At 37.6% G+C, this 27,471-nt stretch overlaps 1 protein-coding gene across 3 annotated transcripts in view; it reads right to left on the bottom strand.

Moving 5' to 3' along the window:
• The window catches only part of LOC129132510 (transducin-like enhancer protein 1), an 80,217-nt gene that overhangs the window by 48,486 nt on the left and 4,260 nt on the right, over window positions 1-27,471 (bottom strand). For 2 of the 3 annotated variants that reach the window (XM_054651701.2, XM_077171225.1), the window contains exons 5-6: window positions 10,910-10,972; window positions 10,001-10,105 (exon numbers count right to left, since the gene is read on the bottom strand). In XM_054651701.2, the coding sequence (XP_054507676.1) occupies window positions 10,001-10,105; window positions 10,910-10,972 (168 nt within the window). The remainder of the gene's footprint in view (window positions 1-10,000; window positions 10,106-10,909; window positions 10,973-27,471) is intronic. The other variant, XM_054651702.2, reaches the window with a different exon arrangement.

Here is a 27,471-nt window from a genome sequence, read left to right as displayed (position 1 = left end):
CTCCTCAGCAAATGTGTCACTGATGACACAGAGCTGGAGCAGTGGCCATACCCCAGAGTAGAGTCTTTCAGAAGGGCCTCAAAAGGGTGGAGACACGGGCAGAGAGGAATCTTCTGAAACTCAACAAGGGCAAACACAGGGTTCTGCACTGGGGAGGAATCACCCCAAGCACCAGCACAGTGCTGGAAAGCAGCTCTGTGGAGAAGGACCTGGGGGGGTCTGCTGTCCATGAGCCAGCAGTGTGTCCTGGTAGCCAAGAAGGCCAATGGTGTCCTGGGGTGCTTTGGGAAGAGCAGTGCCAGCAGGACAAGGGAAGTAATCCAGCCCCTCTATTCAGCCCTAGTGAAGCCTTCACCTGGCGAAGTTATTAAGGTGATTAGGGAAATGGAACACTTCTCATATAAGGAAAGGCTGAGAGAGGCCTCAAGAAGAGGTGACAGATGGGTAGTTATGTGTCTGGCAGTATCTCACGGGAGGGTGTCAATGGATGGGTCCAGGCTCTGCTCAGAGGTGCTGAGCAATAGGACAAAAGGCAATGGGCACAAACTGATGCACATGAAGCTCCACTTGAACACAAGGAAGAACTTCTTTACTGTGCAGGTGACCGAGCACTGGCACAGATTGCCAAGAAAGGTTTTGGAGTCTCCCTCAAGGGAGAGATTCAAGAACCATCTGGACACAGTACTGTGCCATGTGCTCTAGGATGACCTGGCTTGAGTAGGGAGGTTGGACCAGATGTCTCCCTGTGGTCCCTTCCAACCTTACCCATTCTTGGATTCTGATTCTGTATATATGTATTCTTTGGCTTGCATTCTGAAATATTTTCTACTTTTATGAGAAATTTTGAGTTTTTTCAACATAAAGAGAATAAAATTCTTTCAACACCAGAAAGGCTTGGGCTGCTCTTAATTACATGGCCAGTACCAGTATATACACAGTACTTTTGCTGAATCACAGGATCCCACTCTTAAATTTAAAGTATGTAGTTAGTTTTACACCTACAGAACTAGGAAACAGGTCCTCAACGCTTCCCAATGTAATTCAAAAAGCATTTTGAAATTAATATTCAAGGGTAATTTATTTATCATTGATTCTTTTCCACATTACCACTATATATCGCAAGGGAGAAATGACTCTTATCTTTCCCTTTGTTGCTCAAATCTGAGCCGCAGCTCTTATCATCTCTGGGCCTTCCTGTCTTACTGTAAACAGCTAGGTTTCACTGCCTTTCCTCCTGGCATCTTCAAGGGCAAGCCCAGGCACCAGAATTAGAAAGATAAGAGATAATACACTTCAGATCACTTTTGTAAACAGTAAATGACAGGTGTGGGTGGCCTCACCCAAATGATTCTCCACCACACCCACTGAATAAGCCCATCGGCTATTCTTCCACTAAAGTGACCAGCAATGAACTATTTAACAGATTTTTAGTGATAATTCTTAAATGGCAGGATTTCCCATTATCATAGAGGGAATAATCATATAGCACTGCCAGCAGGACTGGCGTTTTCACCTGAGTAGGTCTGCACTAGCAGCCTCTCTAGGCTGGGGAGCCTCTGTGGATCATCCCACTGCATACAGGGAGAGCCCTGCAGCAAGGATGCAGGGCATTGCCAGCAGATGGAATTCTTCCAGTCCAGTGACATCTTCTCCCCAAGGTGCATTAACACTGCCCCTACCATAGCTGCACCCACACAAAGGCTTTTGCCGATAGAAAAGGGTTTTCTTCCTTCCCCTGGGCTTTTAGGCAATGCAAGTCCACCTAAAACTGTAGGTTGTACCACGGGCAGTGCAGACCCACTGAAGCATGAGTAGAGCAATACAACAAGCAGCCCACAAACTAAAGAAGCCCTTTTTTTATGTATGTACAAACACACCATACTTTATATGACATATACACAATATTTTACATCTTAATGTATCACTAACATATTGCTACATACATCTTTTATTATATATTACATGTACTGTTCTGTGTATGTTACATACATATATTGAGTGTTTATGCTTCTATGTAAAAATGTAGCTCTTCAGTGCGTTTGAACATATAAAAAAATGTGTATTGCAGGGCTCATTTAAGATTAATACCTGTCTCAAATACTTCATAGCAAAAGAAACCTCAAAAAACCAAACAGAACTGAATCAGAAGACCATGTTTTTAAGGCTCCTTGTATTAATTATGTTATTTACCTTGTTTTTAACTTAGTTAAAATCTTGTTGTTGGTTTTTTTTCATTTCTTTGGCTGAATTCTGAAGAAATAAGGGATAAACAGCTAAGCCAAAGGCAACGAGGAGAGAAGGACTGCCACAATGGAAGAGCCAGACAAGCCTTTGTAAAAAACAGATGCCACAGGACAGGAAGGGTAGAGTCAGAGTCACCACAGAAAAAAATGATCCTTGCTTGGGAAAACATGTCTCCACCAAAGGACTTCCCAGACTCTAAGAGAAAGAAATAAATTCAGAACCGCAGTCTAAAAGTGGCAGAAATGACCTTAAAATCTCCTGGTCCAGACAAGACAAAGGCTGGTTTTCTGAAAACATTCATGTTCCTGTATCACTGTCAGTGTAAGTCAGTTCAAGAACAAAGCTCTTCTTTAATTTTAGACAAGTACACGTTGCCTTCTCTGAAGGCTCAGATGCAAGCCTGAAGTCTCTAGAATGAAGCTGTCAGCACCACTGCTTCTGCTCTGCAGAAACTGCCAGCACATTTCATTTCTGCGGCAATCATAAATTCCTCCTATTACTCACCTTCTAACCTCAAATCTAGTATTTGCCTTTTTAGCTACTGTTAGCATACCACCACCATCCAACAACACTTCAAAAGCATGCTCCTACTGCACAGTTGCCAAAAACAACTAGTTCAAGCATGCACCAATTTGGAAATTACTTACAGATATTGCTCTAGAGGGTTTTATTACTGACGTATGATTATCTTAAAAAGTATTTATTTTCCTTTCAGGCACTTTTAGTCTCCAGAAATTTAACTCTTCCTGAACATGACAGAAATTATTAAGTAGCAAGGCTTTTTGTAAATTAAAATCCACAAGGTAAATAGAGGATTTGAAATTATACTTACTATCCTTTTGTCCCAGCTACTACTAACTACAAAAACAGAGACAATAACAAATTAAAAATATGACAGTCATGAGAAAAGTAGCACACCAATCTTTATTTAGTGTTCCAAGCCAAGACCAGAAACTTGTATGTTTTCTCTTCATTCCACAACAACTTTGACACACAAAACAATTACTTCTGAACAGGCATCTAAGCACTTTTGCTAATTCTTGCTTTTACTTACTAACTATTGCTGCTTGTAAGTACTCAGTCTGAAAAGCCAGTTAGCCAGCACCTTTATAAATAGTATGAGGTACTGTTTCAGGCAGTTGAGTATTAATTTCAGGCAATTAACTGTTATACAAGATAATGACCTTGGTAGTTCAGCAAGTACTCTGAAAATTCCAAAATAATGCAGTTACTAGATAGCAGAAATTCTGGAATTGAAACAAACTCTTATGCATATTGAAGAGTTACTGTGGAAAAATCATATCTTTGTCATGCCTTTACTATCTCCTAAAGTTATCCTAACTGCCTATTCTAGCCTCTCTGTAATCAAGAATAAGGAAAGCAAGCTTCTTGTCTAGTCCTCCCACAGCCCCTATCTCAAGTCTGTCTTGCTCTTCTTCCATGAAAAACACAGCAAGCAGGTTGCTATTTTCTTGTACAAGTCCAATGTCTAACATTTACAGTACTTGTGTCCTTCCTCCACCTGCATCTTTGTCTGCACCTTCCTGCTCTCAAGTGACCCCACTGTTGACACTGACACTTAGTCAGAGGTGCATTTTGCCTGTGCAGTCCACATCACTCCCATCCACGCAGTGGCAATTAGTTCACCTCAGTTTATCAGTGTTTTCTTCTCAAAAATCTGTATGTTTCATTCTTAGCACCACTTTTACTGCAAAGCAGGTCAACCTGCAGCTCTACATTGTTCAACATACTAAGTCCCAACAACTTTCTCTACTCCTACTCACGCTGGGATGGGCCAGCTCCATGAACAGAACCATCCTTTGTCCTTACTCAACTAACTTCTTTACATTTCATTTCTCCTCACGCACAGTCCAAGCTGAATTTTTCTTTTGTCTGCACCAACCAGAGTTCAGCTCTCCCACCCAACTCCTTCCTCCTCCCAACCTATCACATTTCCAACTACTTTCCAGACAAGTACTAAATGTTACATCATATTTTATCTCAGCCTACTGACTCTTTATCTACTCCAATTCCCCCACATATCTCACTAAGTATGAAAGCAAAGCAGACATTTTTAAGAGAGAAAAATTATGTACATCTCTTAATTTTGTCTCCTTTTACTTAAAAACTTCATTTTTATGAATATTATCCACTTTAACACTATTTTCAAAGCATGTAAGCTATTCTGCTTATACACTTGAATCAAGAGAGGTTAGTTAAATCACTTTCTAGAGGAAGTAATACTTTCCTCTAGGATTATATAACTTACCCCCTGTGCCAATTACATTTATGAATACATACGCATAGTGCTCCAACCACATTCTGCAAATTCTTTCAACTGCACTATTCCAGCACTTGTATACAACTTCAGTCCCTTATATTTCACCAAAACCATTCTTTCTAAACCAGCCTAAACAGAATCATTTGGAGCCAAGTACACAAAATGAATCAATCAACTCTCCAATATCAAATCCTTCTATCTAACCCTTCCTGAAACCACATGTTCCAATTAGACTTTCTTTTTTTCACTATTATCACACACACATTTTACCACCAAAATTACTTCACCTCTGCTGAGAAACAGACCAGTTTTGAGATCTACAGCATTCAAAGTGTACACAACACCCACTCAATAAGAAGGAATCTAGCAAGTGGTACCAACACACATTTGGTACCCCCTATGTTATCCCATAAGAATCTGCCCTCTCTCAGCATTCACATTTGCAGCTGCATATCTTCAGGTCTTAGCACTAGTTAACAATATTTTTGTTCAACTGTCACACTTTCACTCTTTTTCTGAAAGCCCTTAGGCTTCACAAATTTGCAACTGTATATTTGGTCCCACCTTTGACTTGCAGTTTTAGATACTAGATCTTATGAGAGCCACCTGAAGTTCTTTTGTTTTTGGGCAAGAACCAAGGTGAAGCTTTTTCCATCCAACCCACATGAAGCCTTACAAGACAAGGGAGGTCTGGCCTGCAACTCAATTCCATTTGACTTTTGGATGAAATTTTGCTCTCTCCAGAATGACTGAGAATACCTTCTTCTGCAGAAAATTGTCCTGTTTAGATACTACCTTCTTCTATATTGCTCCTCCAAGATTCTTCATTTCCCATCTGTCCACAGAGAGTGGGTGTGTGGGGGTGAGGTGCCAAGAGGAAACTGAGTTTGATTAATACTATTCTTTCATATTTTACACACCTTCTACCAGATTTTTTCTTTTGAGTAGGTAAAGCTACCAATATATATCAATACCACTTCCATATTTTTCCTCCAAGCTTAGTGGCACCATCAGTAAAAATCTGACCATTGTTTGGGGACTGATATTCTGAGAACACTCATTATCATGCTGACAGGTACCTTCCTCCTGTGTTTTCTACTTTATACTGGTAAACTAAGTTGGGTAGTTACTAAAAGTACCATGAATCCTAGGATTAAATTAAGGTTTCTATGTGTTCTCAAGTATGAAGAATAACCCAGGATGTTGCTACACAATAGAGCTCCTATTGCCAGAGTTCAGTAATTTAGACTTGCGGTTATGGAGTTTAAGTTAAAAGTGAGGAGAGTGTCTTGTGCTCACTAGATCTCATTTTATTTAATTTAAAAGAACTAGGCAATTTCCCCTCCCTCAGCACATAATGCAGATCATGCCTGAGAAGGATCTAAAGTAATGCTACAGCTGCTTAGCTCTTCCCTTGCACTAAATTCTGCATTCATTTCTGCTCTAGTCTGTATTTCTATTTTATAATGAAACATACAGCCTAGTTATTTATAGGCTTTCTAAGGATTAACTACACACTCATAAGAATAAACCCTCAAGAGGTTAACCTCATCCTCTTAAGCTTCACACACTACAATCCCAGAGATAGCTGGCAACCACAGCCAAGAGAGAAAAAATAATCCCACATCTTGCTAATCCTTTAGCCAATCACCTCATGCAACAGTGGAGAGGCCTCTCGGAGGCCAACAACTCAATCTGTCTCAGGAGAACTGTCAGTCCAAATGATACATATTTCACTAAATCATCAGCAACACACCTCAACAGGAAAAATAAGACATACCTGGCTTCTCAGTGGTATGCTGAAATCATGCATCAAAAACACTGCGCTGAAGAAAGTTTCCTGTTTGCTGCTTGTATTTCTCATTCAGATATTTGCATATTTGACTCATAAAACTAGTTTATTGATTGGAAAGTAAATCTAATCCTCCATTGTTCACACCTAGACATACCAATTTAACCGTCACTTATACTCCCTAACATGAACCTGTTATTTTCTAGACATATCTCACAAAAACAACCCCACAAAAAACCAAGCAGACAGTGAAACAAAACACAAAAAAACCCCAAACTACCCACAAAAAAGCCAAAACAAGCCTTCAAGTTACACCATAACAGTCTACCTAATTCTTTCATACCATGATCTACAGTCTTCCTTAACTGCAGAAGTGGACACTGCTGGCAGCTGCAGCAAGGCCAAGGAGTTAATGGGGGCACTTATCCTTTTAGTTAGGGTTTCTGCTTTGTTCATTATTTATCTAGCAAAATTGCTACTTCATTCTACTCTAATGTAATAAATATTAAATGGTTCTATCTTTAAAAAAAATTGAAAGGACATTGTTTAGCCACACTGCTAACCCATGGCTGACAGTAAAAGCCTTCAAGAACATGTAGGATAAGTGTAAGGCCAGAAGTATGACTGTTAATAACCAAACATCATCCAGGATTTTTTCCTGAAGTAAGAATTTTTAATCAACACAGAGGATTAGCACTGCTTGCAAGCTCACTGAGTCCAACTATATTACTTTCTTTAAAAAATGTGTCAATTTATTCATTCTGTTTTGTACGTGCTTAATATACACCTATTCCAAAGCCTTGCTTTTGATTTTGTAGTCAAATTCTCTGAAAAATCCTGGTCCTGTGAGACTATAAGTCTCTATCCTCATAGTCTGTCCTCTAATAGGCTTCCATCTTTTCAATTGGAAATAAAAAGTATAAAATAAATATAGTTCAAAATAATTTTGTATTTCAAAACATTTTTCCCAGTAATTTAAAAGCCTTTGTTCCCTTCCAGAATTCATACATTGCACAGGAGTAACATGAACTTCTCTATCTGAAGGAAGTCAACTGGGAAACCCTTGAATCATCTGGTGTCAGGAAACAATGGCCCTTAAGGACATAAAGGAAGAGAGGAAAAAAGGCAAATCCTAGCAGAAATGCAGAATTGTATTTAGTAAAGAGAAACCAGGCAAGTTAGTACCAGCTAGCAAAATAAACTTCCCTCCTATCCTCAAGAATTATCATATGCATCTATTTTAGGTAGTGTGACACCAGAAGCCCCTCGATTGCATCTTCTACTGTTACAGATTGGCCCAGCCTATTTGCACCCTGAAAAGAAGTCTGATGATCTTTCATGCCCATAATAGGTGTCTAAACCGTTAAATTACTATATCTTTTCTTATCTTGAAAGACACTGCACTTCAGCAGCATGGCCCTTCCATTGTTCTTTACACTAAGTCGGGCCCCTGAACAATACTGACAGCTGCTATCAAACTGTGCCGCGCTCACCCTCGGTGCAGCTGCCGCTTGTAGGAACAGACAGGCTTCTGATGTGTCCTCCCCTCTGGGGAAAGGCCTTGACACCCTGAGTGCTCAGTGAGGGGGAGCAAAGGTCCACTGAATTGTCAGCCTGATTTTATGCTACTCAGATTTTCCAGGACGTACACCGTCCCTTTCAAACAAAACCAAGCATATGTCAGAGCATGAAACTTATTGTGCAGCACAAGATAACTATTGATTAATAAGACTGTAAAAGATCACTGGGACATACATCTAATTTTGGCATTATGTAAATGCATGCACCTACGTGGTCAAATGAGTTTTGTGCCCAGCATGTTAATTTCCTCACTCACAGTTTTGGATTTGTATGGCATCATTCAGGAGTCTTTCAAAAGACACAGGAACAGTATTTCTTCAGGTGAATCTTAGATGATTATAAAACCAAAATGTTTTGAGAGCCTACTATTCATGCTCCTAAAGAGCTTCCCTTCCTGCTCCCCAAAAACCCCAAAGTTCTTAATTGCATGTGGTGCTTGTAGATCCTATGGCTTTTAAGACTTTTGTGCAGACTGCACAAAAAAGCAAAAAACTGCTTTTTAAAAAAAGCAGTTGACATGCTTGAGATAGCAAAATTTGGTTTGTCTAAGTAGCACTATTTTAAGGCAAAAAAGAATCTTTAAAAGTATGTTTTAATATGTTTCCTTTTACTGCATAAACTCTTCTTTAAAACTAGTTCATAACAAACGGTTTTCCATTCTGTTTTCATCCTTAAGAAGCGATTTGTTTTAAAAATTTAAGAAAGTACAGTTCTCTAATCTTTGCTAATCGAATACCACAAATGGACATGTGGCGTATTTCAAAGACGAAATCAGGTATTCATAAACTAATTCATTACACAAGCAAAGCATAGAGGAGATTCTGACAAATACAGATGTAATTGTGTGGGTTTCTAAGATGTGATTAGCAAATCAACTAAGTAACAGTCAAAATTTGATACGAAGGAAAAACAGCACAGATTTGAAGGGGGGGTATGTTTATGCAAAGCTAATCTGTCAAGTGTAATAAAGCAGCTTGAATAAAATTTAAGCTGAAAATCCACTGAAGCTCCCCATTTCAGGGAGGAAAAGCTATTAAAAGGAAATGAAGGTCACCCTCCCAGTTTATTTCACCTAATTGACTGCCAATAGCTTACCACAGGCAAACTGACTGCAGATCTGCAATTGAGAAACTGATGAAAGGAGCATTTTCAAGCTGAGGCTCATTCTTTTAATCCTCCCTCTCTCCTATTTTTTTTTTTCCATCTCCAGTTGGGATGTAATTTTAAGCACAGATGGATTAACTGGTTCCATTGTCTGTAGACGTCATTGGACTATGGCACTGTTAATCCGTACAGCAGCATGTCTAATTATCATTACAAAGTGTCTGAGGGAACTATAAAGACCAGCAGGGCATCTTCTCACAAGCAATTAACATAAATTGATAAATGAGTAATTTGAATCCGCTCAAGGCGCTCACATATGAATAAAATCAGAAAGGACAGGTTCTTGTTTCGGCTACTTCTTTCACTTAGTCGGAAGGGCAGAAAACATGAGAAATATTCCAGACTTAGTGGCAGGGGAAATGAACTCATACAGTGTAAGGAATGTATGGTTCAAAAAGTTCATTAATACAAAGCAAATGACTTGTGATTGACAACCAGTCACAAGCAAGTAGTATTAACTTTTTTAGCATATTTAAAAGCACATTCTTGGTGAAAGGCTATTAGAACACTGTGTCAGACAATTAATACTACTTCAAAAGGAAGTGAAGTTTCTATTCAGTAGCTTGCTAATTTAAAATTCATGAAAGATTCACAAGAAAGGGAAAGAAAGAAGAATGAATAGTTGTATGAGCTCCAAGAACTGAAGTGTCACAAAAAGCATGAGGAAAAAGTATCTAGCTCAACTGACATACAATACCCATAAATAAACAAGCAACTCTCCTAAAACTCTTATTTCTTGCAGGAAAAGTTTTGGCCAGCACCGCTGGCCAAAATTATGTTCTGACAAAGTAAATTACTACCTTTATCTCTGCTAAAATCTGTGTAAAGCAAAAACACTTCAGCAACACTGGGCATCAAAACAATGTCAGAAATCAAAACATTATGTTTGTTTTAAAAAAATAGCAAAGCAGTAAGATATGAAAGCAAGTTATACACACTGTAGGAGGTAGACCTGGAAGGCCACGTACCCCGATGATGGCATTCAATTCAGCCATGGTCACTTGTTTGGCACGTTCTACAGCTTGGGCCACTTGTTGCTGATGCTGTTGAAAGAAGAAGAGGTATAAGGAAGAATTTGTGTTAAGGTATTACCATACCATATCAAACCAGGATCACAAATACTTGAATAACCAGTTTGTCTGCAGAAGCCCACAATACCCATTGCAAGACATCTCATGCAGGTAAAAGGTAACAATGCCCTATTTTTGACCTGCTCAAAAGGAAAGAAGAGACCTGAAGGCAGCCAGCTTATCTCTTCCCCTAAGTCCCTTCATTATTTGCTGTCTGGCAGATGAATAATCATTTTTAATTGAGCCAACAGGACAATGTCAACTTTACATTAGTTTCAATTTTAACATTTATAGACTCTGTGCCTACATAGCAAAACCAACTGAAATTTCAAACAAGGAAAAGCTGCCCTAGCTAAAATCATAGTCATTCAGACTAAATGCAGGTATAAAAATTTATATAGTGTTTTGCATAGTAGCTAAACACTCACCTTTGATATAAATTATGTAGAGAACATAAGCATGCTTATTTCACTAGATCTACACTTGACAGCTGAATATCTAATAAACAATCACCATGATTAGAAACAAAAGCATTTTCTTGTATTGCTACTATTTTACAGACTCCCACTCTCCTCAGGCAATGAATGAGGCTGAGCCATTGTCACTAGTTTGAACTCAGATTTGTTAGATCAAATTAGCAGGGGGTTTGCACACTTCAGCTATAACAGATGTTCCTTACACTTGTGTATTGTGATAAAATTAACATCTTAAAACTAGCTAATTTGCAAACAGAAAAACAACATAATCGCACTTTAACAGCTGAACAGTTTTACTTACTTCCTGAGACAAAAATGGGATGACTTGTGCACAAATTGTATTCAATCTCTTCGCAATTTCTGTCTACAGAGTAAAAGTATTTTGATTAAAAATTGCATTTTACGGGTTTGACATATTAACTTGTATAAAGGATTATATTAAGTTCAGACAGTGAAGAAAGTAACAAAATATTACCCATTTTTCATACTACTGCAAATATAAATACTTAACATACAAGCCCAGATATAGAAAGAGATTTTGTTAGCTACTCTAGGACATCTGCCACGTCTAAAGCACCTAATCTGTACACACATTTAGGCACGAATCAGGTCCTTGCATATAGTTCATTAATAAGCAGAGCATTTTTGAAATCCATTAACTCCAAGATAAAGCCTTTTAAAAGGTAGATTTATTATTACTCAAATTATCAAGCAGCATAATATGCAGGCAGCAGGAGTAGAAGAAAAATGCTTCTTTACTGATCAATTTTATCTGCCTATTAGAAGGTAAAACGACAGAAATGCACCATTGGGAATACAAAAGAAATACTAAAACAGAAGTGAATAAGAATGGAGACAAAAAGTACAGACTTCTAAAATACATATTGAAAGAGAATTAAAATAATGCAAACAAAGAAAAAAGAAATAGATCAGAAAATGTGATCTTGTGAGCAGCGAATTTGTGAAACCATGAACAGCAGGAGAACAAGGTTAGGAACCAGTATAGAACAGAACAATCCTTCAGGGAAATCAACAGAGATTACAGCAGGACAAAGAGTTTGAGTCCCACTTTCAACAACCTCATATATCTTGTACTTCTGTATGTCCCATTTTGTCATGTCAACCTAAACCCTGGATTCCTGGTGGGGTAAAGGGATCTTTTTCTCTCATTACTCAGTGTTATCTGTGTTTACAGCCTTTCAGACCCATACATCTGCCCATAATTCAGAACCACTATTATAATTAACTCTCAAGCTACTTATACAATTTCCTCAGTCTTCCTTAGAAACAGCAATTGCAGTCACTGTAGCACAGTTGCACAAAACCAAAATCAGCACCTAGACAAGAACACAGCTTATGTGTAAGAGACAATGAAAAGCTCCTGTCCATCCCTGTCATATAATCAACCCATAAAGACATTTCTTGGTTAGTTGGGTTTTTTTCAATGTTTCAAGACAGAAGAAACAAGCAGTCACTACTATGAAAGCAGGCCTTCTATGAAATCACATGTATTAAAGCTGAGCAAAGATAAACTCAGTTAAGTCAGACTAAAACTGTTAACTCTCTGCCAACCTTTTCCTGAACCTTTCTATAAACCTGAGGTTTTTAAGAAGATGTTGTGATATGTTGTTCTTTATAAATCAGTCACATCCTAATTGGGATATAAAATCAACCCTCTAGCTTTATGTCTCAGGAGACAGGTGATTTGGGACCTAAGCATAATTAGCAACTTTATCACCTCCTTCCAAACCTCTGACAGACACAGGGAAAATACATGATGGCATCCAGACCTGTAAAACACCTCATCTCTCTTGACATGAAGCACTCCACCTGACCAAAACCTGATATTTGACACACCCAAACTAAATAGTTTTGCAGAAGCTTCCAAAGAAGTTCTGCGATGGCTTCTTCCTAGGATCAAAAGGTTTCCCTTAACTGAGGGCAATGAAGTGACAGTTGCTTTACAGGAAATCTTTGCCCCCTGCAAGAAGGTGAACATATCTCTATTCTCAACTGAAACAGCTATCATTTCACAGAGTACCACAGCGGTCTTCTCCATTCTGTCTGGGCCATAACCATAAAACATCTATAATTTCATATTCAGCCTTTAGTACTCAGACTACATACATAATAGCAAAGTCAACACTTGGAAGTTACCAGCTTATCTATTACTGGTTATCAGACTTAACTGTTAACAAATCTGTTGGCATTTCTATGTTAAAGAAAAAAAAGAAACCAAACACATGTACTAATGGGCATTTTTCCACATACCTAGTATATCTCTCCAGAAAGCAGGGTACATCAGCTGTGGAAAGGTAGTCTGTTGCATAGCAATCTGTTTGGCTGATGTTTAGCTAAGATGTTTAGGATCCAAGGACTTAATTGCCCTAGACCAATGGGATTAATTTTGTTTTTCAGGCAGGAACAAGTATGAATCATAGCAGGTGACAAGAGGGGATAGAGAAGGAATAAAGTAAGAAACTCACTTGGTGTCTACTGCAAAGTTATTTGGCCTGTAAGGGCCACACAAATGGCCTATATATTTACCCTATTCTAAGGTAAATGTCCTTATTGTTGCTATAAGGAAAAAAATGCAATCCTATTTTTAGTAGAGTCTGTAAAACATGCAAGTTGTCCATATTATTGGATTTTTCTGCTCCGAATCCCAAACATCTGAGCTACACTGTAATAACATATTATACATAACATCAAACAGTAAGACTAAAATGCAGTATCATGTGCATCAGGTTATAATTGCCTCCCAATGAAGGTCAGTTAGATATTTAATTTATTTTCTAAAAATGAAGGCATAATCAACTTTCCCACTTTCCACACCAATCTTCTGTTAAAGTATTATCACACCTGATTTAGTGTCAGAACAGGAAAAAAAAAAAGTGTATTCTTCTTAGTTTGTCTTTACTAAACCTGGGCATCATTGATGACCATATGTGAACAGCAACCTTACTTCAACAACAGTGCTAGATAAACTTAAATGTACATGCCTAAAATAAACTATTTTGAGATTTCTTGCTGTTGTTACAAGTGCCAGTTAAGAGACACCTACACTGAAAATTGAAATGACTGTTCTATTAATCATAAAAAGTCTGCTTGCCTTTAAAAGGCAGTTTGTCTAAGAGTTTTCACATGTTTTAAGTACTTAAAACTATTTATCTACTATGCAATTTCATGCAGCTCCTGTTTGCTGCCCTCTAATATTAAGTAAAAAAAGTCATCCACAAACACGTTAAAAAAAATTTTTGTTGTCTAGCAATTTGTCAAAGTTAAGTTTTAATCCACAATTTATGTAATTTTGCTGATCAAGAGTTGCAAGAGGTTGTCTTCAGAATTGAGAAATAATGAACATTTGTAACTTTAAATGTAAATGCAACAGTTCAATAGACAATGCACGTTTGCTTTTTAAGATGAAACACCCTTGAGTATGCATGCACGCGTGCCTGTACGTGTGTACACATTCATTCTGGAAAGCAAAACCCCTTTCTGAAAGAGTCAAGGACAGTTTCCTTAACCAAGACTAGACATCAGTAACTGGTGTCATTAGAATAAGCCCCCAGACTGGTGCTCAGAATTTGAAAGTCTTAAAATAAAGGTACTTATCTCCTGTTTCTAGAGGCCTTCGAATATAACGTAACTATTACCTAACTGCTCATCTTGAGACATATAAAGAGGTCCTAAGGATGAATAAACAAAGGAAACTTTGCAGAAAGCTGCTCAAACATAGACAAACATGACTAATTGCTCATGTTCAGTGGCTCCTTGGTAAAGCAGGACACAGAAGTCTGCATCTCTCATGAAAGTCCTCTGAGCTCTACAGCAGCTCTTAGCAAAGCATCTGAAGTGCCCCTAATTGTTTGTGTTCTTAATGCAGAGCCTCTTGAATACATTCATTTTTAATAGAGAACTTGAGTGTGAGGCCCATCAAAGAATAAGAAAACTACATCATTCACTGGTTCTTGCTGCTGTAATGATTGTCTTTTGATTTATTTGCAAATGACTAGCTTGTCAGACCCCTGACTGAAGTGCTACCCTCCTTTCTGAAGTATCATTAAAAATTAACATGAAGGAATTCAGCTGCATTTTGTAAAATTAACTTTAGCTGATGGATTTTTTTCTCTTCACTTGTATAATTTTTTTTTGCCTCTGTTCCATTTAGTTAAGGACTTGCATGTTTTGACCTAACCATTGCCAAACTCAAGTGTTTGTACTTAAGTTTGTCTTGCACACTTGTTAAGTGAATTCTTAACATAATGACAAAGAACAAAGCAGCCAGGCTAGTTACTAAATACAACAATCATTTAAATAAGGCTTTTTACTATGGACTTAAGCTTGTTTGTAGAATTGAATTTTGTTTTCCTTCTGTATTGTTAGAAAAAAGTATTGACCTGTTTTCCTTTACAGTGGTCTGTTCCGGATAATTTTGCACTTTGATAGCCTGTACTTTCCAAAGCTCCACATAAGGTATCATACCCAAATCACCACAATTTCTTGAAAAGGACAGATTTTTGCAATGAAATTAAAAGGAAGTATAATGCAAGCATTCAAGTTCTATTTCATGGCATAACAAACACCCATGTGTATTTTAGCTCTGTGTAAGAAGCCCTAGCTTATGGGAACCAGCAGTTTAACTTCTGAGTGAAGAACACAGACTTTCTCTGAGGAGAATTAGTTAATCCCCTTTCAGCTTCAGAGGTTTCAAGGGGAGTAATTGTGGGTTTGCTCCAATCAGTGTCTACCAATGCATATCCCAGTACTAACTTCAGCTATAGGATCCGTGGTGATTTAAGACAAAAATTAAATCTTACAACATTTCAGTTTTAGCAATCACTTGCCCTGCAACAGCTGCTCCATTATTATGGCTTAGGCTCATCAAAGCTGCCCAGATTCTATTTTACAAAGCAAAGCTTAGCTAAAAATGTCCATTTTATGTCAGAAGATTGTTATTAATTCCTGCACTGAACTTCCAGTATCACAAAGTTAGAGCAGTGCTTTTAGATCTGATCTATCACCAGTTCTGAAGTATTCTTATTTTTTACATTTTTATATATGACATTATTTTGATCCAATTTTGCAAGTAAAATTTGTAATAAATTCAGAAAAATACAGTTTAGGAACAACAATTAAAACTAAAGCAAAAACCATCAATGTTCTGATAATACCAAAGAAGCATGTCCTAATTTATTCCCTTCAAGCAAAAGAATCAGAGAATCGGCTTTTAATGCACACAAAGGAATAAACTGTTAAAACACATTCACAAAAGCTTTATAAGGTAATTCTTAAGCATTCTGCCTCTGCTTACACTTTAAGGAATTAGAAAGCCAAGTACAACACTGAACTCCTCCTGGAAGGACAAAATGGACTTCCTGCCATTTACAGCATGTAACACAGTAATCCACTGGGGAGGAAAGGTCAACGTTGCACTTTTGGTCATTACTGAATCATTTGAGATTATCTGTGGTGGGGATGAGAAGAAAATCGAAGCCTATGAGAATGCTGGAAATGGCTTGACCTCAGCCCAGTTTTCTTCTCCATCTGTCTATAAGGCATGTGAATAAAACTCCTCTTTCTGGGACATGCTTGACCATTTTTTTTTAATTCCTGCTGCAAGGCAGAACTCATTCAAATGCCCAAAGACATGTGAAATGCAGTAAGAAACTGTATATTTTAGTCTTGTGTTAAAGTTTAATATCTATTTAGTGTTTTAATTTTTCCAACAGAATCATTGAAACAAGCAGTGCACTTAAATAACAAAGCCTTTATTCTTTTTGTGATCAAAATCTTCAAAGACAAGAGGAAGCAGACACATTCAGAGAGCAATTACAGAAAAAAAAAGTATTTCACTGTGCTTAGCTTTCTGTATTTCACTGTACTTAGCTTTCTGCATGCTTTGTTAGTACTTGCTATAGCAAGACTCCAGCATCTCCAAAAATTAGTTGCTAAGAATTCAGGGGATGAGGGGATGTTGGAATTATAATTAAATCTCAAAACCTAAACACTCAAAAGTTTCAAATTATTAAGGCTAGCATTCTGTGAACTTTGCTGTTCATGTTATTGAATCCAGGTTGAGCACAGAGATATGCATATATTATGAATGCCCTTTTATTTAAAATTAATACACTACATTCCATTTTGGCGACGGCTGCAAAAGAAAAAAATAAAAATAAAGGCAACATGCCATTTAAAAGTTTAGGCCCCACAGTATATCAATGTCAAACAACAGCGTGTCAAGCTAAGATTCAATTCAGGTAAGTGCCACTGCCAAATTTTCTTGTTCCCAGACGTGCTTTAAGATTATTTTATTGCTTAAAATTTAATTTGTTCCAACTTGCGTTTCCATGACAACGTTGGCTAACCCTGCAAATCATTTGGGTAATTGGATATCTTATCTTTCTATTGCTCTCAAATCCAATGATTCTGGAAGAACTGCAGCAGCCAATCAAATTTACAGGCCTCCTGAGTAATAGACTTGCACAAGTAGCCACATCCATCTCCCCTTTTACTGCTGTATTAACCAACCTGTGACAAATTGCGGAAGTCGGCCTTCCAACTGTATTTAAAATTATAAACACTGTCATCACTAATACTCTCACCAATAGGAGGGAGTGAGAAGGTTTACTCTCAACAGATACTTGATATTCAATCTGACAAGAAGCAATGGGTAGCATTCATTTCAGCAACAAAAATAATCTCTGTATTTTGGGCATAAACTTCAGTTTAGCATGACATGTAATTAATAAATACATTTTCCTTCTGCCCCATATTAGTACTACTCATTTTAGTTGTGAGATCAGTCACCCACAAAATGATATTAAAATCCCAGAAGACTGGGATGAAAAATCTTTAGCAATAAAAAAACCAAACGACCACTTTTGTAGTAGTCTTTGCAAGTAGGAACAGGGAAAAGAAGTAGCAGAAATATTAACAGAATAAAAATTCAAAATTATAAAGATACTGAATGCTACATAGTTTCCAAAATGAAATTAGAGAGCTTTAATTCAGTACCTAAACTACTTTTATCTGAATCCTCTTAGATGTTCATTTAAATTACAGAAAGGTCACAATAATTTAAACATAAGCTACATATGATGCATAAGACAACAGCTACACTTGCCAAATATCTACTACAGATTTGGATCCCATTCAAGTGTAAAGTGACTGGATATATTTCAGATGTCTAATTTCAATGCTTTATAAAAATAGAGAGAGGCTGAGTGTAACTCAATGAACCACTGTACACAACTGCCCATCCCATTTACAGCTGTAAGTCCTGTTGAAACAGAGCCAACGGGCAACAAAGAGTCTGTTGTCAGGATGTCGAAGTGCTCCTTTCACATATCTTCACTATGTCAAGACTCTTCTTAAACTTGGCTGAAGAGGGCAGTTACCACATTTCTCCTTTAATCTAACTTCAACCCATCTTGCTTAAGCACTCGCAACTACAAAGGGTGTGTTTATCTAAATTTAAGTTCCATTGTTTAGCTTCCAAGCCTAAGCTAACCTTAAATACACACAGAAGTATTTAAATCTCTTAAGTGAGCACACAGCTTTGTTTTACTTTCAAGCTGTTTTCCAGGACACAGAGTTCCCACTTTTATTTAGATTACAAGAGATGCTGAGAGAATCAATGGCTGACTCCAATCCAGAAGAGGTCTTGGCCACCTTTGCCTCCTGGGACACAATTTCTTTGAACCATACTGCAGACATCTAGAGACCTGCCAAACATCTCAACAACTAATCAGGCAGAAAACATTGCTATAATACAAACTGGGAAAGGACCAGCTTGGTAGACCACTTTATCAGGTAGCTAAATAAACTCACAGGAGACATCCATTCAGTAGGAGAATAGCCCAAAGTATCAGGAGAACCAAGAGGTTTTTGGGAGAAACATAAGCTATCAATGAGTTCCCCTCTTCTCATCTAACAAGTTGTTATGGTGCTCTGTAAGCAGCATGGTCTCCAAAATTATCCAGCACACTTTGCAGTATTACTTTTAAGGTCACTAAGAACTTGATTTACTCTGGACAACTGAGCAACACAGTAACAAGGAGGAGACAAAGAGCACAGAAAGATAAAAGAACATAAAAAGTATAACCCTAACTGCTACCCTCTTACCAGGTAAGAGCACCAGCAGCTCTTAATTTAGTTTAGGATGCTATTTTAAAACTACTTCCTATTTCTGCAAATATCTTTTCAGTACTTGTTACACTGAGCCACTTGATTGGGATGGCAGTAGAAAGTCAAACCTCTTACACAGCTGGAGAAGTACCTGGAATCAGTTTCTAAAAAATCAGAGTATAAAGTTCCTCAAACCAAGCACATACATTTACAGTATGCAAGTCAATAACAAAGCTGTAGTCAGGATTCTGTCCTTATCAATATTCAAGTAAGACTGTAACAGCAGTAAGACAAGAATTTATTTACTAGAACAATAAGTATGCCATCCAACAAAAGAGAAATATTAAGACAAGGGTCTGAATTATTGGTGGGGGGGAATCTAATAATTATGCAACAATCAGACCTTAGAAATAACTACCAAAGTAAGCATATCAACTAAGTCACATGTACTACTCTAAATGTAGTTTCACCATTTTAAAATACTAAAATACTTAGTACAGTCACAGTTCAGTTTCAAAAATCTATCAAGTCAGAAAAACAATTTAAACACTTATTCATATCAATGCTTGAGGTGCCATCAGGTGACTCACTAATGAATAACAAGTTAAAAGGATTGACAACTCCTTTGATAGTAACTAGTGGAACTACCCACCACATAGGATTTGCAAAAAAGATGAACATAATGGATATTTTCACTGCATAGGGAAAAAGGTTCACAAATCTTTCAGCAAAACTTTGGGCACATGACACTAAATTCCTTACCCATTTTATTATTTTTATATATATTCTGTTACTTACAGAATAGAAACAATAGTAAAAAGACTATCTAAATTGCATTCTAATAGACAAGAGTGCCATAAAAAAATCACAGGTCCGAAATATTTTTCAGCAAAAAACATCAGAATTATGCAAAGTCCAAAAATGTAAAGTAATTACAGATAAGAGAGAAGATGATGTTAACATCTTTGCTAAGAATATGACAGCCATAGCACAATTAGGAACACTAGCAGCATACCAAAAATTTCATGGGAACAAGGACAAAACTGCTTGATTACTAAACCAGGTATGGATAAAATAATTTGGGGTTTTTTGAAACTAAGAAGTCCTGCAATTCATGATAAGTCCAGTATTTTTTAGTGTTTCCCACTAACAAGCATAAAGATCTCTTCATTTACCCTAATCCTCAATTTGCAAAGAGTTTCAAGCTGAGAAAGACAGAATATGCTAGAGAATAGCTTCAGAACTCACTTTACAGTGAATGGAAAAATGGACTGAAAAGTAAAAAGGACAGGGATAAAGGCCCATAGCATGCCTAGACAGGAACATAAAAGAAAAGGAAATAATGGGCCTTAGGAATGAAACTCTCGGTCACAGAGGATCAGAAGTTGAACATAAGTCAATAGCAGGCTGTTGCAGAAAAGGCTGCCACCTCAGTAAGCCGTATTCTGAGTAAGCCTTCTGTGCCACTCAGCAAGGCATTTCCTCCCCTGGAGTACTGTACTTCAGCTGGGCAACACCATTCAGAGAATGAACACTCGACTTTAGAGGTATGCAGCACGGTTCTGGAAGGCAGGCGAATGATTTGCTCTCCTTATCCAGGGTGAAGAAAATGCATGGTAAAGAGCTGAAGTTACAACAGAAAAGACGAAACTGTAACTCAAGAAGCACTTCAACAGCAAGGACATAAAAGCAAGCTGTTACCTGAAGAGCTTGAGGGTTGCCACTACTGTTGAAGTCTTTGCTAACAGATGGAACAAGCATCCTATCAGTAATGACATTGGTATAGCTGATCCTGCTAGGAGGACACAGGGAGGCACTAGGTCCCTGCTAATGACGTGATTCTAGAGTTCATATTTCAGTTTGAATAAACAACCCAAAAGCTTTCTATGGGTATTGTTGAAAATTTTGCTTTGGTTTAACTGACAATTTATAGTCACCATTTGAGGCCACAGACAGCTAGACTAGTTTACTGTCTGAAAAGTAATGGCTGGAAATCTTATAACCAGCCATTTTACAACAATAGAAATTTTACAACAATATTTTACAACAATAGAAATTCAGAATGACCTTACATCCTTGCACCTTAAAGAAAGATGAATGTTTTACCTTTTTTTTAGTGAAATGAAAAACTTTTTTGTAAATAGGAACTGATGGAGCAAAATAATGATCTTTTTGTAAGTAATTTTTTCCAAGAAAGTGTAGGGTTTTCATCCTTTCTCCCCAGCTTAATTCAAATTTCTGTACTTGAAGTTGAGATAATCATGTCTTGAAGCAGAGAGCATGGCATCTCAAGGGGTTTAGAACGCTTAAAAAAAAATTCATAAATAGGCAGATTTCCACAGATCATAAAAACCACCCAGTTTCAGACATCCTTTCTTTTTCTTGAGCTAACAAAAGCAGGTTCTCATAGACTTAATGTCTTATCAAGATGCAGGTCAGCAAGCATACCCATTCCTGTTCCCATTCTCCAAAATGAAAGCTATCCTTTGTTTTTGCTTGCTAATCCATAGAAGACTTTAAAATGGCACAAGTAGAGATGGCAGCATTTTGTTCTCTAAATCAATTTTATCCTCAGCCATCAACTAGATGTTTCAGCACACAGAAAGATCAGTCCTTCCCTTCTAATTCAAAAATCTATACTACCATTGCCCTTGCAAACTGCTAAACAAGCAGTATCGGCAATGCACTTGTGTTCTGTAATATATTTACTGCAAATCCCAACGGCTTGCCTCCTAATGCAGTTTTCTATTGTGTCTGTTCTTGTGTCAATACAGTGACTGGTCACCTTACAAGTAAGTTGCTTGGACCAACTGTTTACACAAACATCAAAAAGCTTCAAGACAAAGAAAAAAAAAAAAAGACCAAACAGAAAAAAGAGAACATCCATGTTGCTGAGGGAGGGGGACAAAAAAATCCAAAAACCTAAACAAACTAAGAAGTCTTTAATCAAAACACGATTTAACCTCAGTCTTCTGTTTTATTATCATATAGCCAAAAAGGCTAGTTAGCTGTTCAGATCATGTATGAAGTACCAAATACTTTCAGACAGACAGCCCTGACACAAAGTTTACCTAACACCCCTCACAGAACTTAAATCTGTAATTTAATCATCAGTGCTACTTTGTTCACAAAGAACAAATGTTCTGAAGAACATAAAGAAAAGGCGGGAGCAACTTCGCCAATCTCCACTTAGTGACTAGACACTTCTAATACACTCTGCAATTTCTCATTAGACAGAGTATTATCATTATAAAAAAATTCAGGGACACTCACCAAACAATTTCCTGAACTGATTTCCCCATACTAGAAAGTGTATTTTATAAGTAGGCTTGCTAACAACTGAAATAAGACTCAACACTCAAAACAAAAGAAACCCAAACAGCCCACCTGGATGCTGTCAAGATTCATATAAACCTATGGAAACAATATTAAAATCTCCAACTTGAAAATACAATCAAAATACTTTCAAGGGAAATTGGAATCAAAAAAGGCTTACAGCATTATTTCACAAGGTTGTAGCATTTAAAATTTTTGTTTTGTTGGAGGTTTTCGTTTGTTTGTGCAGCACTAGGGCTTCTTTCTTAAAAGAGACAACCTCAGGAAATAACCGATTTTTAAGTCTAACCTGATTTAACTAGAGTTCGGTTAAGATTAAACTCAATTTCAGCAAGCTCTAATCCACTTTTCAATCACCTCCAGCACTATGCCAGAAACAGTTCTCTAGTGGAGTTTCGCAGGGGCCTTTGCTGCAATCTGTTTTACTAATATGATCAGCAGCACAGCGTGGAAAAGACAGCAAGTGGCGAGTAAGAAAACTTGCTCCATAAAAAGAATTGCTCCATAAAAGAATTAGAAAAAAAGTAAACACAAAGGCTTCAAGGAAATAGAAATGCATTATTTTTTCCATAAGAAAGTAAAAGCAATGGGTAAAGAATTGCAAAGAGACCTTGTAAGAGTAAATGGGCAATGAAACAATTGTACATAAACAAGTTTTACATACACTAGGAGTGGACATCCCTAGCCATGTAAAATGATGGTCCCTGAGCTTACAATTATCATTCACGAGCAAGAACTCAAATGTGAAACAAGTCTCCAGCAATTAAGCATTTCATGGCAGTGAAAAGGAAAAACTTGGAAATTTAACTGAAAAAGAAATAAAAATTAAAATAAAACCCAAACAAAAACCATCCAGAAAACAGAAAAAGGTGATAATACAAATCTCTCATTCACCAGCATCCTGAGAGCTGCATATAGCTCTAGTTCCCCTTTTCAAAAGTCTAAGTTAAAAATTCAAAAAGGTTGAGTGAAAAATAAGTGATCAAAAAAGCTTCACAACTGTTTAAGCTGAGACTGCCCAACCTTAAAAGGAGTCAACACAGATGGGCTGCAAGAGATACAACACTTTGGCTCCATTGAAAACACAGCTAGGCATCAACAGCTTCTGTCCTGAAAAGCAGTGACCATCTAATAAAGTGGAAACCAGGTTCAAAGCAAACAAAGGTGGGGGGGTTGTCCTAAATCTGGAACAACTTTCTCCCCACAACAGCTCAGCAATAGTGTAAACACACTAGAAAGCGGTTTTGCAGAGAAGGGCACTGGAGAACAAGTTGAATATGCATCAGCCCCACACTCATGTGCTGATGGAGGCTACACCTCATGTGAGGACACAGGAGAATGACTGTAACCAACTGGCTGATTGAAACAATTCTCCTTTCTGTCCCCCTTGTTTGGCAAGAAGGAAGATGCTGGTAAACTGGAGCAAGTCTCTAAGTGCCACCAGTAAGATGATCAGGCAATCAGAACACACATCATACTAGGAAGAAAATATATTTGATCAGCTTCAGGAAGAAGGGGATTAATGGGTAGACAAGACCTCATTGCTGAAAAAGAAGTGATTATGGAGAGGACTATGTCAGCTCCTTCTCATGGGTGCACAATAGAAGAACAAAAGGCACACAATGGTTAGCAGTGCGGAAAGGTAAACTCCCCGTTGGTGGAGGACAAAATTCTCCACAATAAGGGCAGGTCAAACACTAGAAAGTGTTGCCCTGACATGTCATGCAATATTACCTCCAAAAAACTGTTTAGGTAGAAATTTGATACTTACAAGAACACAGGTTGCAAATTCAGCTTGACTATGGGATCAACTTGCAAGAACTTCAAAAGTCGTAGCTTCCAAGTAATCATAAGGACTAATCTGTTAAACTAGTTGTTTTGACAATTAAATGCGGACAAAACTATGAATTCTCCCTGCCTTTGTTTTCCCCCTTTCTGGGAGGAACTATGTAAGCAACTATTGTTCAAATAACTACACTTAAGAATCCAACTAAGTGTGATGCTGAAAGTAACAATAGTAATGTTTGACATAATTGCCATTAGATGTCCCTAAATCTTACCCCAAGTTGAAAATTTCATTAGTTCCATTCAAAGCTGTTATAATGTTTAAAGTAGGTACTGTGCAGTCTTCTGGTAAGTGCCAGTTGATCCAAAATTGGTTTTAAAGGCTTTTACTGTATGCCAGTGGTGATCTATCAAGTGTAAAGGATCCTAATTTTCCATTTTGCATAGGAGATGCTGCAATTTTAGCATTTTGCTGCAAACACTCAGGTAGAGAGGGACAAGATGCTCAGCTTGATTTTGTATAACAACCAGCAGAAGGAGGAAAACCATTAAGCTTTCCCCACATAATCTGTTGTGACAAAAGGATATTGCACGTTCAGAAAGCATTTCCCCTCCTACTCTTCCCCCAACCCCGAAAGTTACCAGCACTTTTTTTCCTTCCCTCCAACTGAACAGACACACAAACTACAGCAACAGACGTTGCAATGCAAGCTCCAGCAATGCAAGGGAAATGTAACAATATAGCTGGTAGGAATAGTGTTCCCCACTCTGGCTCCGTGAAGAACCTGAAGTCTGGTAGACTAAGTCTAAAATGAGAGATGATCAGGCCCTATTTAACATATGTACAGTGTTTACACTCTGACATGCTTTCAAATTAAGTTCTATATGGAGCTGACATAATAGATGGTATCTGACAATATGGTTATGTGAAAGCCACATGCAGATGTACTTCACAGTGCCCTGAATCTGTCAGATAACTCCTGCACAATAATGTTGGCCTCAAGCTTGAAACATGGTTCAAAAGTCACAAAAGTTGAGGTAATTACTTGAGTCTTTTCTCCTCTTTAAAACTGGCAACTCTATTTGTGGTTGAAATAGCTAGGCTGCTGACACAACTGTACTCATTTAGAAACCAAATATTTGTAGAATAAGTACAATTTTTTCAGAGAAAAATACTGTCACAATCAAGCCTACCATTTTCTCTTTTAAATAAAAACAGTTTTTGCAAGTCTTTTGTGGCTGTGCCAACTGTAAAATGTTCTTGAAACATTCATTGCACACCACCAAAACCTTAAGGAGTTTTTCGTTCCAATAATTAAAATGTAGGAAAAAAAGAGGAAAATTAATTTATCTTTAAATCCCTTTCAACAGCAAAGCCATCCTACTCAAGAGCTGCAGAGAGCTAACTAAGCTCCTTAATTCCCTCCTGTTTAACCCTCTCCTGAAGACTGATGTTCTAATGAGATATCATTAGAAGACTTTGTCCTTTGCCATGAAGCATTAGAAATGATTCCACAGAACAGTCCAGGATAAAACAGACATGTAACTCCTCTACAACTGGTTAACACAATGCAGCTTTGGAGTTTGTGTACTTTTCTACAACAGGCAAGCTACTGAATGACAGGTCTGCCTCCAGGCAGGTCACAGAAATCAAAAAGACCCACCCAAAGAGAAGGAAACCTCGCTGTAACTGTTGGGATAGCAGAAACCCAGACACTGCAGTAGTTTATAAGTCTAGCACTCGGTTCAGCACTGCTGAATTTTTTTTTTTCCTGTGGCTGCCTGCCAATGAACAAAAGATAATCTTGCACCTAACCAATCCAGACATTAAATGCACAGGAAACCTTATCTTCTGACTTATGACAGAAGATGACAAGCAGAGCTGGCGAAAATAAAGACACAGTGCCCTAGGAGCCAAGGGCAGCAACTCTAAGTACAGCAGGATTTTTAACACCCAACCAACTATTCATCTTGGCACTAGCAGTTGATTCATCTGCTTTGCCAGCCACAGATGTCACATTGGGGAAAATCTCACTTGGACAGCATAACACAGAAAAGAAACTGAAGACCACACAATGTTCTTATTCATTCTATCGTGACACATATGAACACAACATCTAAATCAAACCACATCCTACCTAAACAAATCCTCAGGTGGTTGTTTCTGTTTCAGATATGCAAAACTTATCAGTAGTAGGTCAGTAACTATTCACCTTAAAATAATTTCTACAAACACAGTGTAGGTGTGTACATAAAACATGCTCTTAATTAAAAAAAAAATCTCTGGAATTCTTAAATTAAAGTTTAAAAACCTATGCAGAAAAAGAAGGAAACAAACAAAACCAAATCTAAACCAGATACAAATGTGGCAAAAAGATTATTTCCTGACCACTTTTCAGCCACCAGGTTGAAACACAGCAGCACCTTGATTTAAGCACACATCACGCAGTTAAGCACTGCAAAGGGCCAAAGCTAGATTTGAGTGGGAAGCCCTTCTGTGGCCATTTCTGGATTTAAATACAACATATTCAAGTGAAAAGCTCTGCTGTTTGTGTATGCAAAGTTCACATCAGTTAAGTCCATTTATAACAACATTCAAGTCTTGATTAACTTTAGTTTAGTTAAATTATAACAGATTATTAAATTAAACAAAAACAGAACTGCTGACACATATCCATCAGTACAAGAACTCAAACTCATTTACATGCAGGCTAACTGCAAGTCCTTCATTTTATCTAAGTGACTGTACTTTAACAGTGATGTACACACCACACTCCATAAATAAGCTCGGCTGCAGTGTAATTTTGTTTTTCAAACAGCAGCCCAAGCAGTCTGAAGAGCTTCACACAGAGCAAGTACAGCATCCAAACAGGAGGAAGACCTTAAAAATGTAAAAGCTTGTTCACTGGAAAGTTTCCCCATCACTGCATTTTCCAGTAACAAAGATGTTGTCAGAAATGACAATTTTTCGTGTCCCCTGATGATGCCTTGCTAGCATTTGGTTATAAGCCATAAAGCAGGAATAATTTCAGCCTGTCAGGAGTCTAGCTAATGCCCAGTTTCCCCCTAGAGAGAATTCCTGTCAAACGTAATGAGAGCTCCAAAGGCCCTTTCTACAACATAATGAGCACTTAGGCCATGCTGGTGATCAGCCAGCAAAAAGCATCAATTTGAGCCTGGCTACACCCTTGGGGGTAGACGTCACCATTTAATAAGAATTATGATTACTATCTGTCAAAAGCCTCCTCAGAACTTATCGTTAGCAGTGGAAATTCAGAGAAGAATGTCATTGTTAGTTTTTTGGTTTTTTTTTGTTTTTGGTTTTTTGTTTGGTTTTTTTTGTTTTTTTTTGGGGTGCTTTTTTTTTGTTTTGTTTTGGGTTTTTTTGGTTTTTTTTCTTCCTGTAATCTAAGGCCACCTACATACTGAACTGCAACACCATTTGGCATCCTCACTGCAGGAATCTAAATCAATAGCCTTTAACATGAGGGTGCTACTTTTACCAGAAATTAGAATTACTTAACATGTAAAAGCATAGTATCTGAGACTCACATCCAAAGAAATGTATTTATATCTTCAAAAGCCTATTATTTTCTTAACAGCATGCACAGA

Source organism: Agelaius phoeniceus, chromosome Z (genome assembly GCF_051311805.1).
Source record: "Agelaius phoeniceus isolate bAgePho1 chromosome Z, bAgePho1.hap1, whole genome shotgun sequence".
Lineage (NCBI taxonomy): Eukaryota > Metazoa > Chordata > Aves > Passeriformes > Icteridae > Agelaius > Agelaius phoeniceus.
Note: the sequence above shows the minus strand (reverse complement) of the source record. Positions and strands in the feature narration are given on the sequence as shown.